Genomic DNA, 23,302 nt, shown 5'->3' on the forward strand with positions numbered 1-23,302 from the left:
GAGTGTGCTCATCAATCAGCTGTTTGTGCTTTATAACTGTCCTAATACGTGTGTTTATGTACACTTTATTCTGGGACTGTCTAAGCACGCTGGTCATTAAAACAACTTGAGAATCTGAGTACTGACTTCTGGGCGCTGTTCCAGAGCTCCTGAAACATGTATCTATACATCCATAAACTCTGAAGACTGACTGACTTCAAGAGGGTGTCAGGAAGCACCAGGCTCATCTCTGATGCTGATCCCAAGCAGCGTCATATGCTTACCATCGATGACTTTAAATGCAGCAAGTCTAAAATCAACACCCTCTTCTCTTCATGAACCCATCAAGACAAACTGTAGCGAGATCTATGGCAGTCAGTTTCTTTTGCGGGTACTATACTGTAGCACATTAAAAGAAGGGCATGTCTCACTGGGATTTTGTTATGCTGTTCTTGGCCATAAGCTGGTTGAAATAAAATTCTCTCTGAGATGAGAAGAGAATCAGAAAGGCTTTTCTTAGTCCCCTTTTTTAACTTTCTGCCCAGTGAAAAATCTCCTCTACTAAGAGTCCTGGGGCAAAATGGCCAACACTTGGTGCCTCCACCTGTGGGGCCAACCTCACCAGATGTCTCTGCTGTGTGTCAGAACACTTTCAGCGACACAGAACTCACACTCGGAAAGCCTGCTTTGCCCTTCTGTCAGGTCGGTACATATTAGTGATAAGAACTCGGAGTTTAAACGTTTGCCGTGTTCAGAGCTGTGATGTCTGACTTGGTCCCTCCACAGTCTAACTTGTGCCCACAGGGGAAGGAATCTTTCTTTTTACGAAACGAAACGGGAACAGGTTTTCTTCCTCAGGCTTCTTTGCTCAAACCAAACAATATATCCAATATTAAACAAACAAAAAAAGCAAAGTCCTAGCAATACTTAAATGTGTGTGTGTGGGGGGGGATTCTTAATCTTACCTGTGAGAATGAGCACTTTAACTATTGTGGTGTATAAACTTCCAGACTTTTCCTATTCATATATATTAACATAAGCATACATTTTTCATACAAAGAGATCATATCACTTAGTAGTCTCATTTTTGCTAAGTATTATGGAGTTATCTATTTCAATAAATGGCATATTACCATAATAGCCAAGCAGTATTCCATTTTATAAAATCATGCGTATATATAAGATATAGTTATCTCCTAAAACTGCACCATGATTTACTCTTACCCTATTAGTGCCTTTTTTTTTTTGGCAAACATAACCAGCAATCTAATGGATGTACTAAGAAATGTGATTTCTGTACCAAAAGGTATATAAAATGTGCATTTAAAAAAAAAACTTGCCGGGCGGTGGTGGCGCACGCCTTTAATCCCAGCACTCGGGAGGCAGAGGCAGGCGGATCTCTGTGAGTTCGAGGCCAGCCTGGTCTACAGCGCGAGATCCAGGAAAGGCACAAAGCTACACAGAGAAACCCTGTCTCGAAAAACCAAAAAAAAAAAAAAAAAAAAAAAAACAAAAAACAAAAAAAAAAACTTATATGTCTGTTTTTTTAAACCTCTGAACTAGAAAAATCTCGTTTCTAGATAGTTCATCAAGCTGCTGTGGCTGCAAACACAGTTTCACTGGCCAGCTGGAAATCTGGGCTTGAGTGTTGAGGACACCTCCCACCTCAGGACTGACTCTCTGCATCCGGCACAGTGGTCTTGGGCTGCTCTCAGGTAGGTCAGTAGCTGGTGTGAGGGGCATGGGCTAAGTACGGCTGCCCGCTTCCTCTAAACTGATCTGTACTCAGCTGACTAAATATTTCATTTTTTCATTTAAACAGGGCTTCCTTTGCTTTGACTTTGGTGTTTAAAACTCTTGGTGTTTTAAAAACACTAAACTTAAACAGTGAGAAACTTATAATGTACTGTAAACATTATGATAATATGAAGAAGATATTCAGAGCTGTCAGGGACTCCATGTCACGTAAGTAAAAGTCAACTTTGTTCACAGAAGTTGTAAGAGTCGGCATGGTACCCTACAGTTTAGTTAGGATGGCCCAAGTGATGACCGGATGGAACTCAGGCATTTTAAACACATTCAAAAACCACACCAGGACTACATACAAGGCCAAGGTAACAAAAGCCCATAAACAGTGCAACAAGATACAGTAAGCAAATACTCAGCTCTGTTCTTCTAACTAAAGAACCAGGAAGGAGGCCAAAGAGAGAAGTTCCCAGTTCTTCCCCTCTCCTCTCATCTACTCATTATGCTTGGAAGAAGAACCCAGTTATGAGAACGCTATGGAGGGCAAAGAACTAAAACTGTGAGAGAAACACCCCACTCTGGCCAGGAGAGCGGGTTCTGAGGTCTGCAGGGTGTGGTAGGAAGCTCTGAGTTACCCAGGCTAAGTTAACAGGAGCCCAAAGATGATAGTGACAGGACCACAGACTAGGGCCGGGCAACAGAAAGCAGGGAGCTCGGCATATGGGAGGGGCCTGCTGTGCTGCAGCGCTGCACTGTGGGATTCCTTCAGCATATGCATCCAGCCACGTATCTTAAATTATGTGTACTCTACTGTTTGAAAGTTGTACCTCAATAAAAAAAAATGAACTGAAACAAGAAAATAGGCAAGATAATGAAACAAAATCCTCATCTGAACAGGACAGCAGGATGAGCTTCAAGACATACTGAGGATATATGCATGTGGGAATGGTGCTTCAATATAGAACGCAGTTAGGGTGGTTAGTGCATTTATTACTTTGCTGAATCCTGCCAATCAATTTTAAATTCAACTTTTATGCTGCTGAATTTCTATCCTTAAACTGGCTAAAGATTAAAAGAAGGCCAGGGTGTTCGGCCATCTGATCACCAGAGCAGGTCAGCTCAGGCACTCTTTTGACCATTGCCAGTAGTCTACAGTGGAGTATCTTTGTGGATTTCTGGGGACCTCTCTAGCACTCTGCTTCTTCCTACTCCCCTGGGGTCTTCATTCATCATGGTATCTCCCTCCCTGTTCTCCCACTCTGCTCCTGATCCAGCTGGGACCTCCCGCTCCCCTAAGCTCTCTTACCCCCCCCCCCCCACCCTTGCCCTACATTACCCCTCCCACCCCCAGTTTGCTCATGTAGATCTCATCCATTTCTCTGTCATTGGACGATCCCTGTGTCTTTCTTAGGGTCCTCTTTACTAGGTAGCCTCCCTGGAATTGTGAGAACACCCTGGCTGTCATGATAGAACATCCAGTGTCTGATGGAAGCGGATGCAGAGATCCACGGCCGAGCCCCAGGTAGAGCTCAGGAAGTCCAACTGGCAAGAGAGAGGAGGGATTGTATGAGTGAAAGATATTGAGACCATGATTGGAAAAAGCACAAGGACAAATAGCCAAACTAGCGGAAATGCATGAACTGTGAACCAATGGCTGAGGAGCCCCCATGGAACTGGACCAGGCTCTCTGGACAAGTGAGACAGTTGATTAGCTTGAACTGTTTGGGAGGCCCCCAGGCAGTGGGACCGGGACCTGTCCTTGGTGCATGGGCTGGCTTTTTGGAGCCTGGGGCCTATGCTGGGACTCTTTGTTCAGCCTTGGTGTAGGGAGGAGGAGACTGGACCTGCCTCAACTGAATCTACCAGGCTGAACTGAATCCCCAGGGGAGACCTTACCTTGGAGGAGGAGGGAGGATGGGGGAATCCGTAGCTGATATGTGAAATTAAGTTAATTATAAAATAAAAAAGAAAGAAGGCATTGAGTATGCTAACATAAAGAACAGTGTGTTACTGGAAATAAAACTGACAATAGTTCTGAAGGCTTTCTTCACTATCCGATCTACAAACTGCACCCTCAGATCTTTTCAAGAGTGTCAAGATGTTCAAAACCCACATTAACATGGGAGGAGAGGAGGGAGGGAAAACTGCGATCGGGATGTAAAATAAATGAATACATTTAATTTTTAAAAAAGGGAAATGTAACTATGATTACATTACATTCAGTCTGGCCTTTGTCATTAGAAATGGAGATTATTCACGCCAGAAACGTGTATCTATGAGGAGATGTTTGCAAGTACAAGCCTTGTCATTTAGAAACTGAGTGGGAAAACATAATCAAACCAGTTGATTCTGCTAAAAGCACCACATACACGCTCACGATGAGGGAGAAGGAACAGCTGTGGGCAGACGCATGGGCAGTCTCTTTTCACTCTAGTCTGTAGGTGCCTTTGGGCTCCAAACTAAACTGAACCATTGAAAAAGAAGTCAAAAGTCAGACTTCTGAACACACAGCTTTATCAAAAGGGGGAAAGTATTCAAACACAAAACATTTATTTCTTCTTTAGTTGAAAATGCTGAAATCTGAAATCTATGGCTAGAAACAGGCTGACTATTGGACTTGACAAGATTTGAGTCAACTGCTAGAATGGGAGCTGTGTCTCTGCTATACCGGAGTGCATACCTTGTCAGCAACCCCCAGTTCAGAAATCCTACTACTCAATTACAACTAATTTTGTCAAAGCTACCCCTGTACAAGGCACACTTAAGGATGCTTGAAAACTGTGAAGAGCTAAGGCTTTCGGAACTGTGGACAGAGGAGTGATAATCCGGGAGACCACTTATTATCATAAAAAGACTTAAACATAATTATTTCTTTCCTCCAAACCACTAAGCAGAAGACCCCCAACCCCAAGAAAAATTTAAAGCCAAGAGCCATAGGATGTGGCAGCTCATGCCTATAATCTTCACACTGGAGAGGCCAAGGTAAGAGGCCCTCCATGAGTTCAAGGTCAGGTTGGGCTAGAGTGAGTTCTTGCCTCAAAACAAAACAAACAACAAACCCACAAAAACCAAATAGGCAAAAATGCTGAATTTCAACAATTCACATTTCTAGAAAACAAAGGTTATGACATTAATGGAATCAGCACTTATTCTCCCCAGCAAGGAAATTCCCCAGGAAGAAAATCCCTTCCTTTAGGAGGGGAAGAGGGCACCAGTCCCATACACCACACTAGGCAAGCTGTGTCCACTGTCATGAGACTGACTAGTAAGGTCTACAAATACAGATCTTTAGATGTGAAGCAAGAAAAGTATCAGGTGACCGATGGGAAAAGAAAAAACAAAGTGAAGGAGATGGGTCAATTATTATCGGCAGAGTGAGGCCCCTTACAGTAGCCAACAGAGAATGACACGTACATGACCGAGTTTTAGTCAACACTCATGTAAAAATCACGTGCAGACAGAAACTACTTGGGACGTGGAAGAGTAGGAGGTAAGGTGAGGAGTTCTCTAACCATCATCAGGTCCGGGACACGAAGGTCTGTAACAATAGGCCTAGGGCAGCAGTGATCACAGGGGACAGGCACAGCAGGAATTACTGGATGTGAGAAAGTCCATGCCGTCATTTCATATGCAGAAAACCCTTCATTTCTAAAATAGCTCACACCTGAGGTCCAGTCTATAACAGCTCTATTTCTCACCCCTCTACCCCAACTCCATGGTAATTAACTTAAAACATTGCTTTTACAGGCCACAGCCCATACCAACTATCCTGTAACAATGTGTGGTGGCTCCATGGTACCTGGAGAAAGGCTTCCTCCTAGGCTAATAGTCAAGGTCGATCAGTTTGGTCACAAGCTAAAATCAAGACACAGGGTACAAAGCAGGGACTGGGTTTGGGTTTAGGTTTGGATTTAGAGAACCACAAAGATGTTTGTTTTCTTGGATATGTTGCCTGCCTTTCCCGGCCCTGGCTCTTTCCTTGTGAAACAGAAATATCAACGTATAATGTTAATGCCAATGACAGCAATAGCATTACTAACAACTAGCATCTACAGAGGGCTTGGTATATGCCAGACTCTGCACTCAGCAATTCACATGAATTATCCACTAAAGTATTATGGATACTGAAAAATACTAAGGGATGCTAACTACTCATCTTTAAGTTCCCTCAAACTATCTGTTAGCAAGTCAGTTCTAGGATCTTAATTGCAGTGATACAGCTATTTAAAAAAAAAAGAAGAAGCAAACTGGTGTTAAGTATTTTTCCCTCTTGTTTCTGACTTGCAATCTCCAGCCCAATTGTGACCAAATCTAACTATCTAGACTAAAAGTCATTAATTGCCATGGAAGAGAAAAAATAAGAGACATTATTCCCTCTAATATACGTAAGCTGACAATCTAGCATCTTCTACAAACAAGCATCTTTTCTCATCACATACTGCTGTCACTCGATGTGAACCATGGCTCTGATGTCATGGTAAGACAACGTGGGGCACAAAAGAAGAGAAGCAGCTCTCCCAGGCCTGCACAGTATTAAGGTATTAATACCGTGTTAATACATATAAAGTCTTAACCTGCCATAAACCGGCAGAGTTGCCTCTGGAGTTACAGTCAGCACCCAGCAAAGCCATGGCCAGCAGCAATGTCTGATCCATAGCTGTGTCCCACTGCTGGAACGCTTCTTGATGTTTACGGGTACACAGAGCAGGACGATAAAGTGATGGATTTCAAATCACAAGTTTCCTCAAGACATTCATGCTGCTTCAAGTGACAGACATATCCCTGAGACAATGCAAACACACAGCCTTTCTGGACATGCACTCCCTAGAATGCTGTATTGCTTTATTATGCCTTCCCGTGATTGCTTAAATTGATTTATTAAGGGTCCCTGAAGATTTGGGGGAGAGGAGGATGGCCAAAACACAGCATGCAATGAACCAGAGGGACCTTCATTCATAAATTCAACCAACATTTGCTGAGATTTTTTTTTTCTATATTCCAAGGTACTGGATGTCAAATGTCTAAATTCCAATGTACTGGTGCAGCAAACACCAAATACATGGAAGAAGTTTTTTTTATTGACATGAATTAGATGGTTTATACCAGCTGTTTTTATAAACAACAAACACAAGGACTACACCAAATGGCCAGCAGATGCAAAGCTTTATACATACTTAGATTTTCCTACTGACACTCTGCTTTAATATGCTATACCCTTCTAAAAACCCATGAATGAGCAGAATTTTGTAAAGATTTATTTTATTTTTAATTATGTGTATGTGAGGAGGTTATGTGAATGTGAGTGTAGGTACATGGGGAGGCCAGAAAAATGGTTTCAGATCTCTTGGATCCAGAGTTACAAACAGTTGTGAGCTGCCTAATACGGGTGCTGAGAATTGAACTCATGTTCCCTGTAAAAGCAGTGACTACCTTAACTGCTGGGCCATCTTTAAAGAGTTAAGTTTCATTCATTCATTCATTCATTCATTCATTCATTCATTCATTCATTCATATATCATGTTTTTATCTTCAGGAAACATTTTCAAAGATATTGCTGTCTTTTAAACATTTAAAAAGAAAAACAAATATGCAAAAAAAAAACCCACCAAAAAACAAAAACCAATAACGAAGCTTACGCTAAACCTCATGGTTCAATGAACCCATTTATTAGACTCCACACTGTTGGTCATGATTTGGGCAGCACTCCAGTGAGTGAGGTTCTTGTCTCACATCACATTAACTGGGGTCATTCAGAGGTGTTCAGCTAGGGTGGGTGGGACAGTCACACTGGTAAGAATGGTGGGAAGAGCCCTCCCACACACACCATGTAGCTTCAGGGCCTCCTCATGAGTTCCCAGAAGAAACAATGGGCTTCTACATGTCTTAAACATCAGCTCAGGGGGCAAGGAACAAGGTGAAGTGGCTAGACCTTTTAGAATGGCCCCTAACTGGCTGAATAGTTCTTTTGCATACTCTAATGTTCAGCCCAGACTCAAAAGGAAGAGTAATAAATGCTTTTTCTCAATGGAAATTGTATCAACGAATCTGTAGCCATCTTCAGTCCACTTAGTCAAAAATAAAAATGTCCCTTTGAAACTGAACAAATCTCTAGCTTATGAGGACTTACCAAATGAACGAAAGAGGTAAGGATGCAGGCCAGGTCAAAGGCACTCCTTACAGTCACATGCAGAAATAGACTGAACTCAGAAGATTCTGGTAACAAGAGTCTGAGGTCCAATCAAGAGCAACCACACAGCCTGTCACCCAGACTGGGGTACCACTGAGATGGAATGGAGTATGTAGCACAGTAGACACATGCTTCAATGACCAGGAGAAGCAGAGACACATGGTCACCTCTGGAGCAGAGAGACAGATCCCAGCAGTAGTGCTTGGGTGACCTAACTCAACACTTTCTACCTGTCACAATGCGGCACAGCTCTGTCCGATAGGGATGGTGAGCACCAGCGTGCTAGCTGGCTGTTGAGGTGATGCTGCTGGTAGACCGAGGCACCTGGCCTTGCGAGGCCCAGGAGTCCAGCTGGAAGCTCCTCCAGCAATGCTCTAGCTACAACTCCCTGTGCTCAAAGGATGCTCTATCTGCATCCTTCCTGAGTAAGGGACAGAGCTCCAGCTCTGGTCGGTGGCCACTGAATGTAAGAGCAGACTCAGTGCCAGACTACCAAAATCAAGCCATCCACCTTAGTATTGTAAGAAAAGGCTGAATGTGAGTCACTGAGAACTCTCTCAGCCTTGGCTCTTAAAAACAAAACAAAACTTACACACATGAAGTCCGGTTCACTTCCTAGCTAGCTCTCATGCATGTGTGTTGTTTAATGTTCTAGTGAGTTTTTGTGTAGGTGTGCATGTGATTCTCTAGCCTTCAGGCATTTCACTACAGGGCTTAACAAAGGGCATCTGGTCCTTGACTTTACTAACTGAGATTACTGATGGCCGAAGTTTGTTTAGACTGTTGGTTCTGAAAGCCAGAAAAGGAAGCTGTGAGTAAACATGGGTCACTAGAGGGAGAAGGAAATTATTTTGGATAGAGGCGATAAAAACACACTGAACATCTATTGTGCTCTAAATGTTGAGCCTCCCCACAATTTAGAGGTTGAAACTTCATCCCCAGAGTGACAGACCTAAGACATGAGCGACTTTAAGGGACAATTAGCTACCCTATGAAAGAGACTGTTAGCGCCCTTAGAAAAGGGTCCAGTCGAGGGGATTCATTTTTTCTCTTCCCATTTCATGAAGATGCGGCAAGAGGAGGCATCTACGAAAACTGAATGTTCTTGTACCTTGATTTTGGATTTTCTACCCTCCAAAACTGTGAGCAATGCATTTTTATTGTCTACAAATTACCCAGTCTACAGCAGCCCCAGAGGACTAGGGCACTGATCAATGTAAATATATAATTGTTATTATTCCTATAGACAGTTTTCTGATTATTAATGAGTTAGGATGAGTGAAAAATTCCCCAAGAAAGGTGGCTTAATAAAAGCAAGGTTTCTGGTGGAAGACATTTTGAAACTTAAAAAATCAAGTTGTTCTAAGACTGTACTTCTGTATAAGAACTGTCAAATATATATTCACTGACAGTACATTTTGGCACATCAGCTAAAGATAGTATCCTGCATTTATTCTGCATAATGCCCAGGGCAATGCTATGCAAATGAGGTGGCTTAAGCCATATTATTTGATGTTGACAGTTATGATTTTTATACAAAGTCAGATAAAACTTTTTCAGGAATTGGTTTATTAAGAAAAATCTGTCAACACTTTACTATATATAACCAGCCACAGAGTGTTAACATTATCTTTATCTACCCAGAGCTTTTGGCATTCATGAAAAGGTCTACTATCATCTTCAACTTCTCAAGGTGAACAATGTTATTTTAAAATACTAATACTCTATGCTGATTATGTTTTGTATATCATTTTTGTAATTAAAACACATATACTCAAAACCACTACAGTTTCCTTTCAGCAAAGAAGTCCTTGTCACCAGAGTTAAGTTTGCCAGGGGCAGGCAAAGACCCAGAACTCATAGCAGCAAAGGTCTACGGTATAAATCTCATTACACACCCTGTGAGGCTGAGCAGAGGAGTGGGCAATGGAACCGTGGCTCGGATTAGCTCCAGGACACACCTAGACAGTTCCCAAGAAGCCACACAGTCTCACAAAGGTCTGGGTTTAATCCTCCTGTGATTTTTCTTGAACTGTTTTTATTGATAATTTAGGGTTGTTGTGTAAAGGAACACTGTATGTTCACTATTTCAGTTATTAATCATACTCATGTTGCAGATGAGGAAATTAAACCATAGAGAAGGTTGACTGCATAACCAGTGAGGGCTGGAGTTCAGCTTCAGTCACAGCAGCACTCATTGTCTCCAAGACATCATTATGCACAAGAAAATTTCATATTTGAGAAATATAAAGAATATTTCAAGCATTCAGTGAAAACTGGAAGATGAGCATTATTTAGAATTTGTAATAAAATGATATAACAAACTACAGAGGAAAATACTAATATTTCATTTTAAGATCCATAAGGACATCTGGTAAAGTAGAAAATATTAATATGTATTGAATAATTAATATGATACAGGATTTCCACTCTGAATTATTAACTTTTGAGGTGACAAAGTAAGAGAAGCAACTCCCTTAAATGAAATATGTTAAGCAAAGGTTTAAATGTGCCTCCTGTGTAGTTTTACTAAGTGATCTGAAGCTATCCACACTCGTGGTCTTCTTCACCTAACTCAGTCTTCACCTATTTTACTGAATCCACACTATTCTGAACTAATGCAGCCCACTCTCCCAACTGTCTCAGCAACTAGATGGAGTGCCAACTATAGACTGGATAACACCATCTGAAACATGGGGGACCAGAAGCACTTCAGACTGTAGATTTTGGAAGGTTTGCAGTATCTTGTGAATAGAACCCATGTCTAAACATGAAATTCATTAAGTTTAACGTACACCTTAGACATACGGCTTGCAATATTCATACAATATTTGTAGTACACCTATGATTTGAGTGCAAGTGGTCACATGAAGTCAGGTGTGGGGCTCTTCCACTGAAGCATCAGGCTGGTAAGTTTTAGGGTTAGAAGCACTTTTGGTTGCAGATGAAATTGTAGAGTACAGATGCTCATCCCATACAGCATCCCTTGCTCTACCCTAGGTCGAGACAGGCAGGGGTCATCTTCCCTTCCTGGATGAACAAGATTACATAACTAAACACTACCTTTGCTTGTGATGGTAATGCCAACTCACACTGGGAAGTATTTTGTCTTCACACTCTTAAATAACATATCATGGTAGAAAGCCAGGAAAACCAGGAAAGAAGAATCGTTTCATAGCATTAGACAGTTCCATTTAGTGTTCCTGGAGTAAAATTATCTAAGACAGCAGTCTCCAAAGTGTGTGAGATGAGAGCACTTTGGTAGGTCATGGGGACACTTAGTGAACAGAAACGGGGCACAAACAACACGGCAGGTTTAACGACATCTGTGTACTGATCGGCGTGGAAGTGGACGTGGACCCCGTGTAAAGAAACGTGAAGGTGACTGATGAATGACTAAGAAAAGGAAGCATACGGTGTATTCATTACTACAAGAGTTTTAAACGCATAAAAGTTACGTCATTTTTAGGTATGCCTTTAAATCTTAAATATACCATAAAGGCAAAAAAATAAACAAACAAAAAACAAAACAAAACAACCCCCCTAAACACAAACGAAAAAAAAAACCAAACCCCTCAAACCACAACCTACCTATCCTATTCAGTGAATATATTTCAACATCATGAACAGGAATGTCTAAGTATGTTTGTTGAACCAGCTGCAATCTATCTTAAATAGCATATTCAGAAACACTCTTCAGCAACATGTGACTAAAAGTAGAGTGTAGCATGAATCTTAAAAGTTCTTATTAATAAAATCAAACCTGAGCCAGGTATTGGGGTGAACTGGAAGATCAGAGAACCGTAACAAGCCACAGCTACCTCACCTTGCTAGATCCTCAGCTGGTCTTGTCTCCTCAGACTGGAGGTCTCTGAGTCCTCATCCAGAATGGGTCTCAGCTGAACTGTTGCTCGAAACCTAAAAGCTTAACCAGCCAAATGCTTAACCAGCCAAATGCTGCTAGTTTCTGGTCCTCACGCCTTATGTACCTTTCTGCTTTCTACCACCACTCCCTGGGATTAAAGGTTCACTTTCTGAGATTAAGGGCGTGAGTCACCATGCTTGGCTGTATCCTTGAACACATGGATTTCTGCCTCTGGAATGCTAGGATTAAAGGCGTGTGCTACCACTGCCTAACCTTTATGTTTAATATTGTGGCTGCTCTGTCTCTGACCCCAGATAAGTTTATTAGCATGCACAATATTTGGGGGAATACAATACCACAGTACAGTCCCAACATTCAGTATCTAGCTGCAGCAAATTTTCCATGCTGACATGTGACAGGGCCTCCCAATCATGACCTTAATAAAACATGCTAATAATTGACTCCAATATCCATAACGTCACTTTAATTCACATGCTTCAAAACATCAACATCTAATTTCACTAATAATCTTCAATTTAAAACAGCAATTTATTAAAAACTAGACTCTTTTATAGGGGCAATGATGCCACTAGACACTGGAGGCTAAATAACTAAAAGCCAGGGCCAGGAATGAGCTGCTTCTTTTAGTTGTTGTCTAGTGAGGTCTCTCTTATAGACCCTGAAACATTACAAGATATTGCCGCTGCTCTTGGTTACCCTCTAGAACTGGACTGTAAGGCCCTAATGCTGAAGATACCACATACTTGAGTTACAGAACGTGGTGAAATCAAGCTGGTATGGACCTTGAAGCTTCATTCCCATTGGCTAGCTTTCCTAACACTGGAAGATGCTATGCACCCTACCAGAGGAGAAAAGGGATCACCAACCATAGTCAGCTATGAACCCTGTGAACTACAACAATGACTGGCCTGACAAGCCATACCCACTGATGCAATAACAGCACACACACTGGCAGAAGTTTCTGACTGCATTCAAGTCCCACTCTACAGGCTAAGACCCGTACCTGGCACCATTATTGGCCCAAGAATCTAGAAACAGGTCATAGACCCTTATGGTGATATTTTATTTATATTAAAATGTTATTTGTATGTTAATAAATAAAGTTGCCTGGGGGTCAGAGCTATTAGCAAGCCATAGGAAAGCAGGGCAGTGGTGGCGTACGCTTGTGATTCCAGCACTTAGTAGGCAGAGCTGGGTAAGTCTCTGTGTGTTCAGGGATACAGCCATTATTGGATACACATGCCTTTAATCTTAATACCAATCATGGAAAACCTGGAGGCCTATACAGACAGGCCGTGAGGAGGCGGTCATGTGGTTGGGTTTACAACCAATGAGAAGGCAGGACAGGAACTCTATAAAAAGACTTAAACACAGGGGTAGCTCTGGTTCGGAGAGGTAGGACCACTGCAGGAGGAAGGGTAAGGTTTTAGCTCTTAGCTCTGACCTCTTGGCTTTCTTCTTTGCATTGGTTCTGTGTTTCTTATTTAATAAGAAGGTTGGATACATCTACAGACCCTACAGGAGAACCTACTATTATGCTGCTAAATGGACATGGGGATTAAACCTACTCCTAATGATTTAGTGTTATACCCACAGATCATGCACCTCTCAATTCTCATCTGAGAAGCTTCTATTTGCAGTAGATGGGTGCAGTGACCCGCAACTGGCCGAGGTGCAGACAATAAGACACTACAGAATCCTCAGTCCGAAGGGAACATATATCCCACTGCCAGCAGCATCGCCCTCAAGCCTCGGGAATCAATGCAGAAAGAGGAGGCAGAAAGTGTAAGGGCCAGAGGTGGTTGGTGACTACACAGAAACAGTGTCTTCTGGACAGACTGAAGCAGCTGCACCTTTGAACTCACAGAAGTGGAGACAGAACACACAAACCTGTGCAAGCCCAAGCCAGACCAAATCCCAAACAAGACAAGCGAGCTGGGCACAAAGTCCCATGCCTGGCCATTGAACTGTTGGAAACTGTTAGCTGCTGTGCGAGGGGGAGACAGTTCGCTTTAGGTCAGTGGCTCCCAACCTGTGGGCCACAACACTTTGGGGGTTGGATGACCCTTTCACGTATCAGACATCCTGCATATCAGATATTTTCATGACGATTCATAACAGTAGCAAAAGCACAGTTATGAAGTAGCAACAAAAATAATTTTGTAATTGGGGGTCACCACAACATGAGGAAGTGTACTAGAGGGTCGCAGGGTTGGGAAGGTAAGAACCACTGCTCTAGTCAGCCATGCTCCAGCTGAGGAGGACACATCCAAGAACATCTGGGCAGCACAGCTTAGTTTCAAAAGATTTTCTTTAAAGGACACAAAGTTGGGTGTGTAGAAAAGGAGGTGCATCTGTGGAGGGTGGGTGGAGGAATGTACATAGGATTAATTAAAATTAATTTAAAAAACTCAGGTTGTTTGGTTTCTACTACAGCTCTCACACAACTAGAATAAAGGTGGTATTGTTGGAATATTAGGCCTATGATTTCCATCTTTATACAAAAATTTAAATAAAGTTAAACCCTTTAGTATCCAGTATATACCATTATAAAATCATAGTGATTATTTTCAGGTATTTTTTATTTCTTTAAATTTTACAGGCATATTTATGTTCTATTTACATACTTTTATATTTCTGGATACTATAAAAATTCCATTAAAATGTGGGGCATTATGGAACACACCTTTAATCCTAGCACTTGGGAGGCAGAGGTAGGTAAATCTCTATGAGTTCTCCAGAACAGCCTAGTCTATATAGTAAGTTCCAGGACAGCAGGACTACACAGAAAGACCCTGCCTTTAACAAAAAAAACAAAAGATCCCTAAGAAATTTCCTACAGAAATACTTCTATTTTGACTCTGGGTACCTGGGTGAGTCAAGAGATTAACTTCAGGCACTGTCGTTCTGGACCACTGAGATAAGGAATTCAGTGATTCAGACAGGCTGGCTCCTGAGGAAGGCCAGTGCCCACCGCACCTGGCTCTTCCAGGGGTGCTGGGAACCAAACGTGCTCTTCACACTTGTACAGCAAGTTCTTGGACTGCACTCCCTCTCCAGCCTCTACTCTCTATAACTACCCTGTCTTTCTGACTCCTGCGTGAAAAGTCTAGTGTACTCACAGTCAACGCCAGTATTTTTCCAAATAGATTCAAAAGTGTTTATAACTCTTCTTACACCATTATCTGGAGAACACAATGCATGAGAAAACAGTAGATGAGAACAGAGAACAACAGTTAAAGGGGAATGTCAAAACCCCACTGCAAGCCCCAGAGTAGATGCTCCGTCTTCCCCAAGGGCTAGAGTCTGCAGATGAAGACTAGAGAAAAGCTGTGCATGATAAAACTAATCCTCCAAGAATTCTCTTCAATCAAGTATGATGTATATGGTTTTATGCAACAACCCTTGTTTAGAAATATGCGTAAATGTGAACTATACTTCACTTTAATGTGCCGTATGTAACCTAGAAGCTTCCACAGCCATTAAACCATCCAAGTGTTATCATTACTAATAAACATTAGCAAATAAGACTCCAAGGGTGTCATCTCTTGCTGTTGGCTGTGCTATTTTCAGACATTTTCATCAGTTCCTTTAATCTTCCTTAATGTTAATTAAGTTTAAAAATTTCAATCCTAGAATAGCCAAGAGAAAAGTACTGTATAGTAATAATGATATTATGTTAGCATTTTACAATGCAGCAAAAACAAGGAAAAATAAACGAAAGGAAAAACAAACCAACCAAAGTTAAAACACAAAAAGCAACTCATTATAAACAAAGATTTTATTATGCAATGAGTTGAGTCCCACAGACTGATAACTGCATGGGTGTCTCTAGCTAACAAAACTAGCAGACACTTAAAACTCTGTTAAGGAAACACATCTTAAGCATTCTTGGAGCACACAGAAACAAATGCTTAAAGTAAATGAATGGACATGGCTCAGGTGATGGTTCCACCGATGTGTGCAACTGTCTTAGAATTATTTTTACAGTAAATTTAGGTTTTCAACTACTTAATTCCTCTAACGAAAGATAAGGAATTGAACCCTTAAAATTCTTCATTCTGTTCTTAGTAGTTAACATTATTTCATATTGTAGAAGTTTTTAAAACTATATTCCATTTTGTAACCACAATTATTACAGTTTTTGTCTCTTAGTTTTGTGTTTAAATGGATCAACATTTCTTATTAATCTCTTTCTCCATATTTAAATTCTTTGTTCTATGTTTGGCTGTCAGGATTTAGTCATCAACTTTTCATGACATAGTCATTAATTTAAAAAGTGACTCACAATTATTAGGCTCTGTACCTCACAAGCCTTGCTTTGGATTCAGCTGGCTTCTGAGAAGGGCTGAACACCTTGTCCCCAATCTCAGAACCCCTGGTGGCTCACAGCCTAGCACAATGTATACAGTCTTCATTGTTTTCCTTGTGACTCTCCAGCTCTGTCCTTAATTACATTCATTTATTTCTAACTACATCTATTCATTTCTGCTGTACATGGTAGGTCTCATCTAACCTCAACCTGAGCCATGCAGATGACGATGAGTTTCCACATCATGCAGAACCTGACCTTCAAGCCTTTTCTAATATTCTAGTTATTAGACACAGCTCTAAAAGATCATCTAAGCTGAAATGGCTTCCCAGTTATCCCACTCTAGTCTCACTCACCCGTGTGCCAATGTGAAGGGCACTTCTGACCTTCCTCTCTCCCACAACTTGATGAGTCCACTCCTGACAACCTTACTCCTGCCTTTCTCCAGACACCGTGCTAGTTCACAATCTTTATACATCACACACACACACACACACACACACACACACACACACACACACACCCCAAATGATACTACTTAGAACAGCTCTCCTGTCATAAAACGGAACGTCCATTATGCCCCCATCATCTCATCTCTAGTACTGCTTCTGTAATAGTTCTGACTATGTTCTTCACTATGGGCTCAAATCCAATGCTTTAGCCTTTTAGCATTATTTTACAATCTGTTACCTCACCTCCCGCAACACGTCTAGGTACGTTTCTAGTTTAGTCATTATGGTCTCTTTAACACTCAGAAACTACTCTATCCATCTCCCATGCCACTTCTCCCATCCAGAAGACATCCTCCCTGATTCTTTACAGTTCACCTGACATTTGATTTCTTTCTCACTGGCCTAACTGGAAGCACTCTTACAGAAAGCTATCTCCTCCATCTGCAAAATCAACTTGAAACACTAAAATGCCTGGGGAAACTGAGTCCAAATGCTTTCCTTTCTGAACATTCCTTTCGTCATATTTTTATTGTTTCCTGTAGGCTGGTTGTTGTGCTAGACACCCAGGCTTAGAGCTCAGTGAGAATGCTTGCAAGTCATCCCAGTGACAAATAGTGCTCATGAGTACTACAAAACATGAACGGGGTAAAGAGACTACTGACGGGAGCCCGGGGTGAGGGTGGTCTACAGGAGAAAACCACACAGGCGGTCATTCAGTTTGGTAAGAGGAAAAAGGCTTCTCTAAGTTAGGGAAAGTCTTTTAAGGAGGGACAAAAGAATGAGTAGAAGTTAATTCTGTAGAAAGACAAACAGGTTCTAAGGCAGAAGAAGAACCCAGAGAAAAAGCTTTCCAGGCAGCTAAAAGAAGGTGAAGATGCTGGTAGAGAGGATATCTGTACAGCCAAGGAGGGACCAGAACATGCTTGGACTTGAAGGTCATGCTCAAAGTCTGGGGGTTTTATCCTAAGATGTGGGAACAGTATGTCCCAAGATACTTCAAGTCAGGACCACAACTAACCCTAGAATGGGTATGAACAGAAAATGATGAAATCAGAATTCTGGTTTTATTAAAATATATGTGCTTACCACTCTTTTTTTTTGGTCTGATCCAAACTTGAAGAAGAAAAAGAAAGCTTATGAATTATCCATAAGGCAAATTTTCAGATGGTTCACTTCGCTTTGAAAAGAAGTTGTGTGTGTGTGTGTGTGTGTGTGTGTGTGTGTGCGCGCGCGTGCGTGCATATGTACAATTAAGAGACCATGAGTAGCTGTGGAGACAGTGTTTGCCCTAAGCATTAGGACCTAAGCTCAGAACCTAGAATCAACATAAAGCAGCACACATCTCTAAACCAGGATTTGAGAAGGCAGAAATGGGAAGATCCTGAGCTGTCCAGTCTGTCCAGCTGAATCATCAAGGCAGAGGGAAGGAAAGAGGGCTTAGAGATGAAGAGCTCTTGTGGCTCTTGCAGAACTGAGTTTGGTTCCCAGCACCAACATGCAGCTCACAACCATCTGTAACTACAGTTCCCCAGGAGACCGAATAGCATGCATGTGGTGCACATACGTATTTGCTGGCAAACATTCATACACACAAAAATAAATACATTTTTTAAAAAGGCAGATGGCTGTGGTGGTTTGAAAAAGAATGGCCCTGTAGGCTCCTACATCTGAATGCTTAGTTACCAGGGAGTGACACTATTTGAAAGGATTAGGAGGTGTGGCCTTGTAGGAGGCAGTGTGTCACTGGGCTTTGAGGTTTCAAAAGCCCATGGCAGGTCCAGGCTGCCCCTCTCTGCCTGTGGATGAAGAGGTAGCTCTCAGCTACACCAGTGCTGTGTCTGTACCATGCTCCCCACTCGGAGAGGAACGGACTAAGCCTCTGAAACTTTAAGCAAGTTCCCAGTTAAATGTTTTCTTTTCTGAGAGTTGCCTGGGTCATGGTGTCTCTTCACAGGACAGAACAGTGACTAAGACAACGGCTCCATGGGTAAAGGTGCCTGCTGCACAAGTCCGGCAACTTGAGTTGGATCCCTGAACCCACCAACAGGTGGGAGGAGAGCTGTCTTCTGACTTCCACATGTGTATCACAGCACATGTGTCACGGCCTCCACACACACATGTGTAATAACAAAAGCATTTTTTAAATGAGGTGCAGAACAAATGAATAAGACCCATGTCAAACTCCGGCTCTACACGAATGCACACACAAACGTGTGTATGCACACAGTCATAACAATGAAAGAGATAAGGGCCAATTTTAGTATTTTCAAAAATGAAACAGTCCAGAAAGTATCAATAAAACGAAAAGCTCCATTTCTCTGTTGTCATGCTCCACCTGAAACGAGTCAAATGTTCATTCTCCTGTCTTTTTTCCGTAAGGTCTCCCATAAGGGAACATAGTTTACAAAACAAACAAAATACTTTCCCACGACTAATTTACATTGCTCCTTAGTCTCACCGTTTATTTCAAACTGTGATTATAAACATGAGTTATTTCCTCCAAAACTGCAATTATGTATCAAGGGTAAAGCCAAAGGAAGTCCGAGTGACAAGTTACAAGAAGGACAGCACTTTTAGTAACGTCTGTCCCGAGGATCGTGCTGGGTACCTTAGTACATAGGGTGTCATGGAATCCTAGTGACTCTGAGAGGAGCATGCTATGTCCCATTTCACAGAAAAGGAAACTCAGGTCTACAGCCTAAGTAAGGAATTCCCTGACCCATATACGTCTGAGAGCTGTGCAGTCCAACATGGTGGCCTACGGCTAACAAGCACTTGAAGAGTGGTAAGTCACAACAGATTTCTAAGACACAGAATAGAAAAGTAAAATATCTGAATATTTCTAATGCTGAACGGCATACTGAAATGACAATATTTTATATTAAGTTGGTTAAAGAAATGTACAATGAAATTACTATTTTTATGTTCATTTTAAAAATCAAATACCACAAATTTTCTACTAATCTATGTGGTTCACACTTTTTCTATCCAACAGTGTAGCCCTAGCATGCAAGATGGAGGTTGAATATGCCAGCAGACAAGCTGAATGACAGACCTGTGTAGAAGAGGCTCTATGGATTCAAAGAGATATTAAAAGTCCTCCTATCAGTGACTGGTCATGGGCAAGGTATCAAGTCTCTGCATTCCAGTTATGTCAATTGCAGCCTGGCACTTGAAACAACCCCAGACTGCCACTGACAGCATGTAAAGCAGACAGATGACACACAGTGAGCACAGGGAGGAAGGGATCACTGCAGAGTTCCTACAGCAACTGCTTAGTTAAAAACTGGTCCTCCAAAGAGTAGAAAATCCACTTACTATTTCAAAATCATGTTTTACTGTCTTGTAAGGGAGTTAGGTGCCTCCAACTTCCCATTTAGGTTGGCCTTATATACTGAAGTATAATAGGAACAACCTACAGCTCACCCTCTCTCTGTTTAGACTTATGTTGATAAGATGCCATGGACCCAGAGGCAAATAATGAAGTCAGGGTGAGGCACAAAACACAGGACCTAGAAGTAGGTGCCCAAGCCTAACATAGGCACTTTGAGCTCAGTATTACACTGGCAGAGGCAGGAGAATCTCTGTGACTTCGAGGTCACTGGTCTACATGATGAATTCCATCCAGGACAGCCAAGTCAACATAGAGAGACCCCGTCTCCAAAAACACACACACACACAAAAAGGCAGTGGGGTCAAGGGGCTCTCATGACACCATTATCTATGTTTCCCAGTGGGGAACGCTGCTCAACTCTAGTTCAGTTCATCAACGGTCTTCTTACATCAGGAGTTGAAACTAGGGAGTCCGGGTGAGTAGAACCCTAGTCTATTGTCCTGGGTTGAGGTGCCAACCAAATTAATTGCTGCAATAAACCAATTAATCCATTATCATAACTGAGCTGCACAGAAAACACAACATGACGTAGATCATCCCATCCAGTATTTCAACATACTCTTGTGTTAAGGAGTCATTCCTGCACAGATGTGTATGAATTGAGGTGTGAAGGCCGGACAGCTGGGGCACTTAGATCATTATTTGTATCTACAAACAACGTCAAGGAAACACATTAATACACCCACATATGTGTGCCCACATGCATATACCATGCATGAAAATGAATCTCTAAAAAATAAGACTAGAGAAGTTGAAGCTGTAAGAGTCACCAACTTTGGGAAGAAATCATAAAAATATCCACTGTTCTCTAATTTGGAATTGAACACAAGAATGTAGAAATTTTTAGTATGGTTATTAACATGCATACTCAAGTAGCTGGGAGGGGCAATGAGGAGGGAGGATGTCCTTTGACTTCACATACAGGGTTAAAACCCCACCACTTGGAATGAGTTTTTGAGTATTCCCTGAATACAAATAAATTACTCTGGGCTCGGAAATGAGCACATCCTAACCAACTGATAAATGCCATTGTATCTACTTCAACTTTCAATAGTGACTTCAGATTTAGCTACAACTAGAAGAATCCTGAAAGATTATCAGTAGTATTAGTTTATAAGGATCAGAAAAGAAAGTTATTAGTTAAGAGGAACTAGAAAATATTGCCCAAACTCCCCAATAACAAGTTAGATTTCCAATATTTAAGTTAAGGGGGAAATACATGGCATCAACTTAAGAGAAAACATTGAAAGCATTCAGACTACCAGCCACATCCAAAATGCATTCTTTGAACAGTTTACACGCGGAAAAGCTTGCTTGCATCAACTCCTCCACCCCCCATTAACTTTAAATTAGCTGATACATAAGCTACAGCTTACACTAAACTTCTGTCTGGTTTCCAAGAATAGTCTCCTTCCTTTTTTGAGCGGGAGGGGGGGTGGGAAGAGGGTAGATTTTATGAGTGAGTGAGTGAGTGAGTGAGTAGAGGTAGGGGGGAGGGAGGGGGGGAGAGACAGAGAGAGAGAGGAAGCTGCGTTATTTCAATGTAAATGTCATAAGCGAGCTTCTATATGTCAACCCTGATGAATGTTGTGAGATCTTCAAATTACTTGACAATGTTTCTTTAAAGTTTTGCACTAATTCATTTCTGCCAACCTCTTGGCAACATTTAATCTTTTCCGCGATGAGAAAGGCCCTCTTAACTCATATTGACATTGTCACAGAATACGTGTGTGCAAGTTTTGGCTGTCAAACCTCATGAGGGTGGATTTGGGCGCGCGCTCACTCTGCACAGGCGCGCCTACACTTAGCTTCCCTTTTCCTAGCGCCCACCTACTCATCCCTTCTCTCCTTGCAAGTTTGAAACTTTGTTTTCTCCGGGGTACAGAACAAGCGCTACCAATGTCCTAGAGACAAAGGGCTGAGCTGGGTTTTAACGGGATGCCCAATTTTAGTTGTGAAACAAAGCCCGCAAATCTGAGCCCCAGGAGGAGGTGGTGCATCCCGGGCGGGCCGGGGCCGGGGATCGCCGCAGCCGCCGAGCCCCCGCGTGCCCCGATCTGCTCACCGCTTCACGCGGATGATCTGGTCCCGCATGGGCTTGATGTCCTGGAAGCTCTGCTGGTTGACCAGGCTGTAGACCAGGATGAAGCCCTGGCCGTTCTTGATGTACAGGTCCCGCATGGACGCGAACTGCTCGGTGCCCGCCGTGTCCAGGATCTCCAGCACCGACGGCGACGAGTCCACCTCGATCTCCTTGCGGTAGAAGTCCTCGATGGTGGGGTCGTATTTCTCGATGAAGGTGCCGGTCACGAATTGCACGGTCAGGGCGGATTTGCCTACCCCGCCCGAGCCCAGCACCACCACTTTGTACTCGCGCATCGTCCCTGCGCGGCCGCCGCCGCCGCCGCTGCCCGCGACATAGACCTGCGCCCGCGCGCCGCGCCCCGACCCCGCGGCTCCGCCGCCCTCGCGGCCCCGCCGGCTCACGGCCGCGCCAGCGCCCTGGGTGCCGGCGGCGGGGCGGCAGCTGAGCGAGCCGCACGGCCCTGTGAGCGGGGCCAAGCCGGGCGGCGACACAGCCCCGAGGGCGCCGGCAGCGACGGAGCGCGAGCCCGAGCCGGAGCCGCCCGAGCCGCGGGCCCGCAGTGCCGCCCGCCCCGCCCCGCCCCTCGCGCCTCCACGCCCAGCTCCCGCCGCCGCCGCCGCCGCCGCCGCTTCCCCGGCGCTGGAGCGCGCGCCCGAGCCCGAGCCGCAGAGCTGCCGGGGGCGGGGCCAGCCGGATGGGGCGGGCTTAGACGAAGCCCCGCCTCTCCCGCCGTCGCCTAGCGACCGGCCGCGCGCTTCCGCGAGGTCCCGCGCGGCACCGCCGCCTGCGCCGCGTTTAAATCAGCAGGTTCCGCAGACGCCTGGCAACACCCAGCCCCACAGGCCTTCGCGCTGCGCCTGCGCGCTCTTTTCCCCGCCCCCTAGGCGGGCGACGTCAGACTCCCACGCTCGGACTTGGCCGGCGAGGTGAAGGTGGAGGGGCCGTGGGGACAGGAAGACGTGTACACGGTGTTTGGGGACCCCACCACCGGCCGGCCTCTGGCCGACAGCACCCCGCCTGTCAGCATTAGGAGAGCTTGGTTTTATCTTGTGAAGCGGGACGACGTGAGCCCTGAGGGCGACGACAGCCTCGCGGCCGCTGCCTGAAGTTACACAAGCCAATGGAAGCTCGGCGCGACTCGGGCGAGTTGGCGGCGCCCAGGCAACACGCAAACCCGGTCTACGCCCGATGACGTCGCAAGGTCCCACCCACCACCCTCTAGTCCCGCCCTCATCCGTGATTGACATAAGCCGAGCTCCT

The 23,302-nt window shown here is 43.6% G+C and overlaps 1 protein-coding gene across 2 annotated transcripts in view; it reads right to left on the reverse strand.

Annotated features, from left to right (window-relative positions):
• Rap2a (RAP2A, member of RAS oncogene family) overlaps positions 1-22,434 on the reverse strand; it is a 38,087-nt gene extending 15,653 nt beyond the window's left edge. The window contains exon 1 of one of the 2 annotated variants that reach the window (XM_052732451.1): positions 22,022-22,430. In XM_052732451.1, coding sequence (XP_052588411.1) covers positions 22,022-22,335 — 314 coding nt within the window. In that variant the 5' untranslated portion in view covers positions 22,336-22,430. Of the gene's footprint in view, positions 1-22,021 lie in introns of both variants that reach the window. The other variant, XM_052732452.1, reaches the window with a different exon arrangement.
• Positions 22,435-23,302: the final 868 nt, after the last annotated feature.

This window comes from Peromyscus californicus, unplaced genomic scaffold (assembly GCF_007827085.1).
Source record: "Peromyscus californicus insignis strain IS unplaced genomic scaffold, ASM782708v3 Scaffold_12__1_contigs__length_115047231, whole genome shotgun sequence".
Taxonomy (NCBI): domain Eukaryota; kingdom Metazoa; phylum Chordata; class Mammalia; order Rodentia; family Cricetidae; genus Peromyscus; species Peromyscus californicus.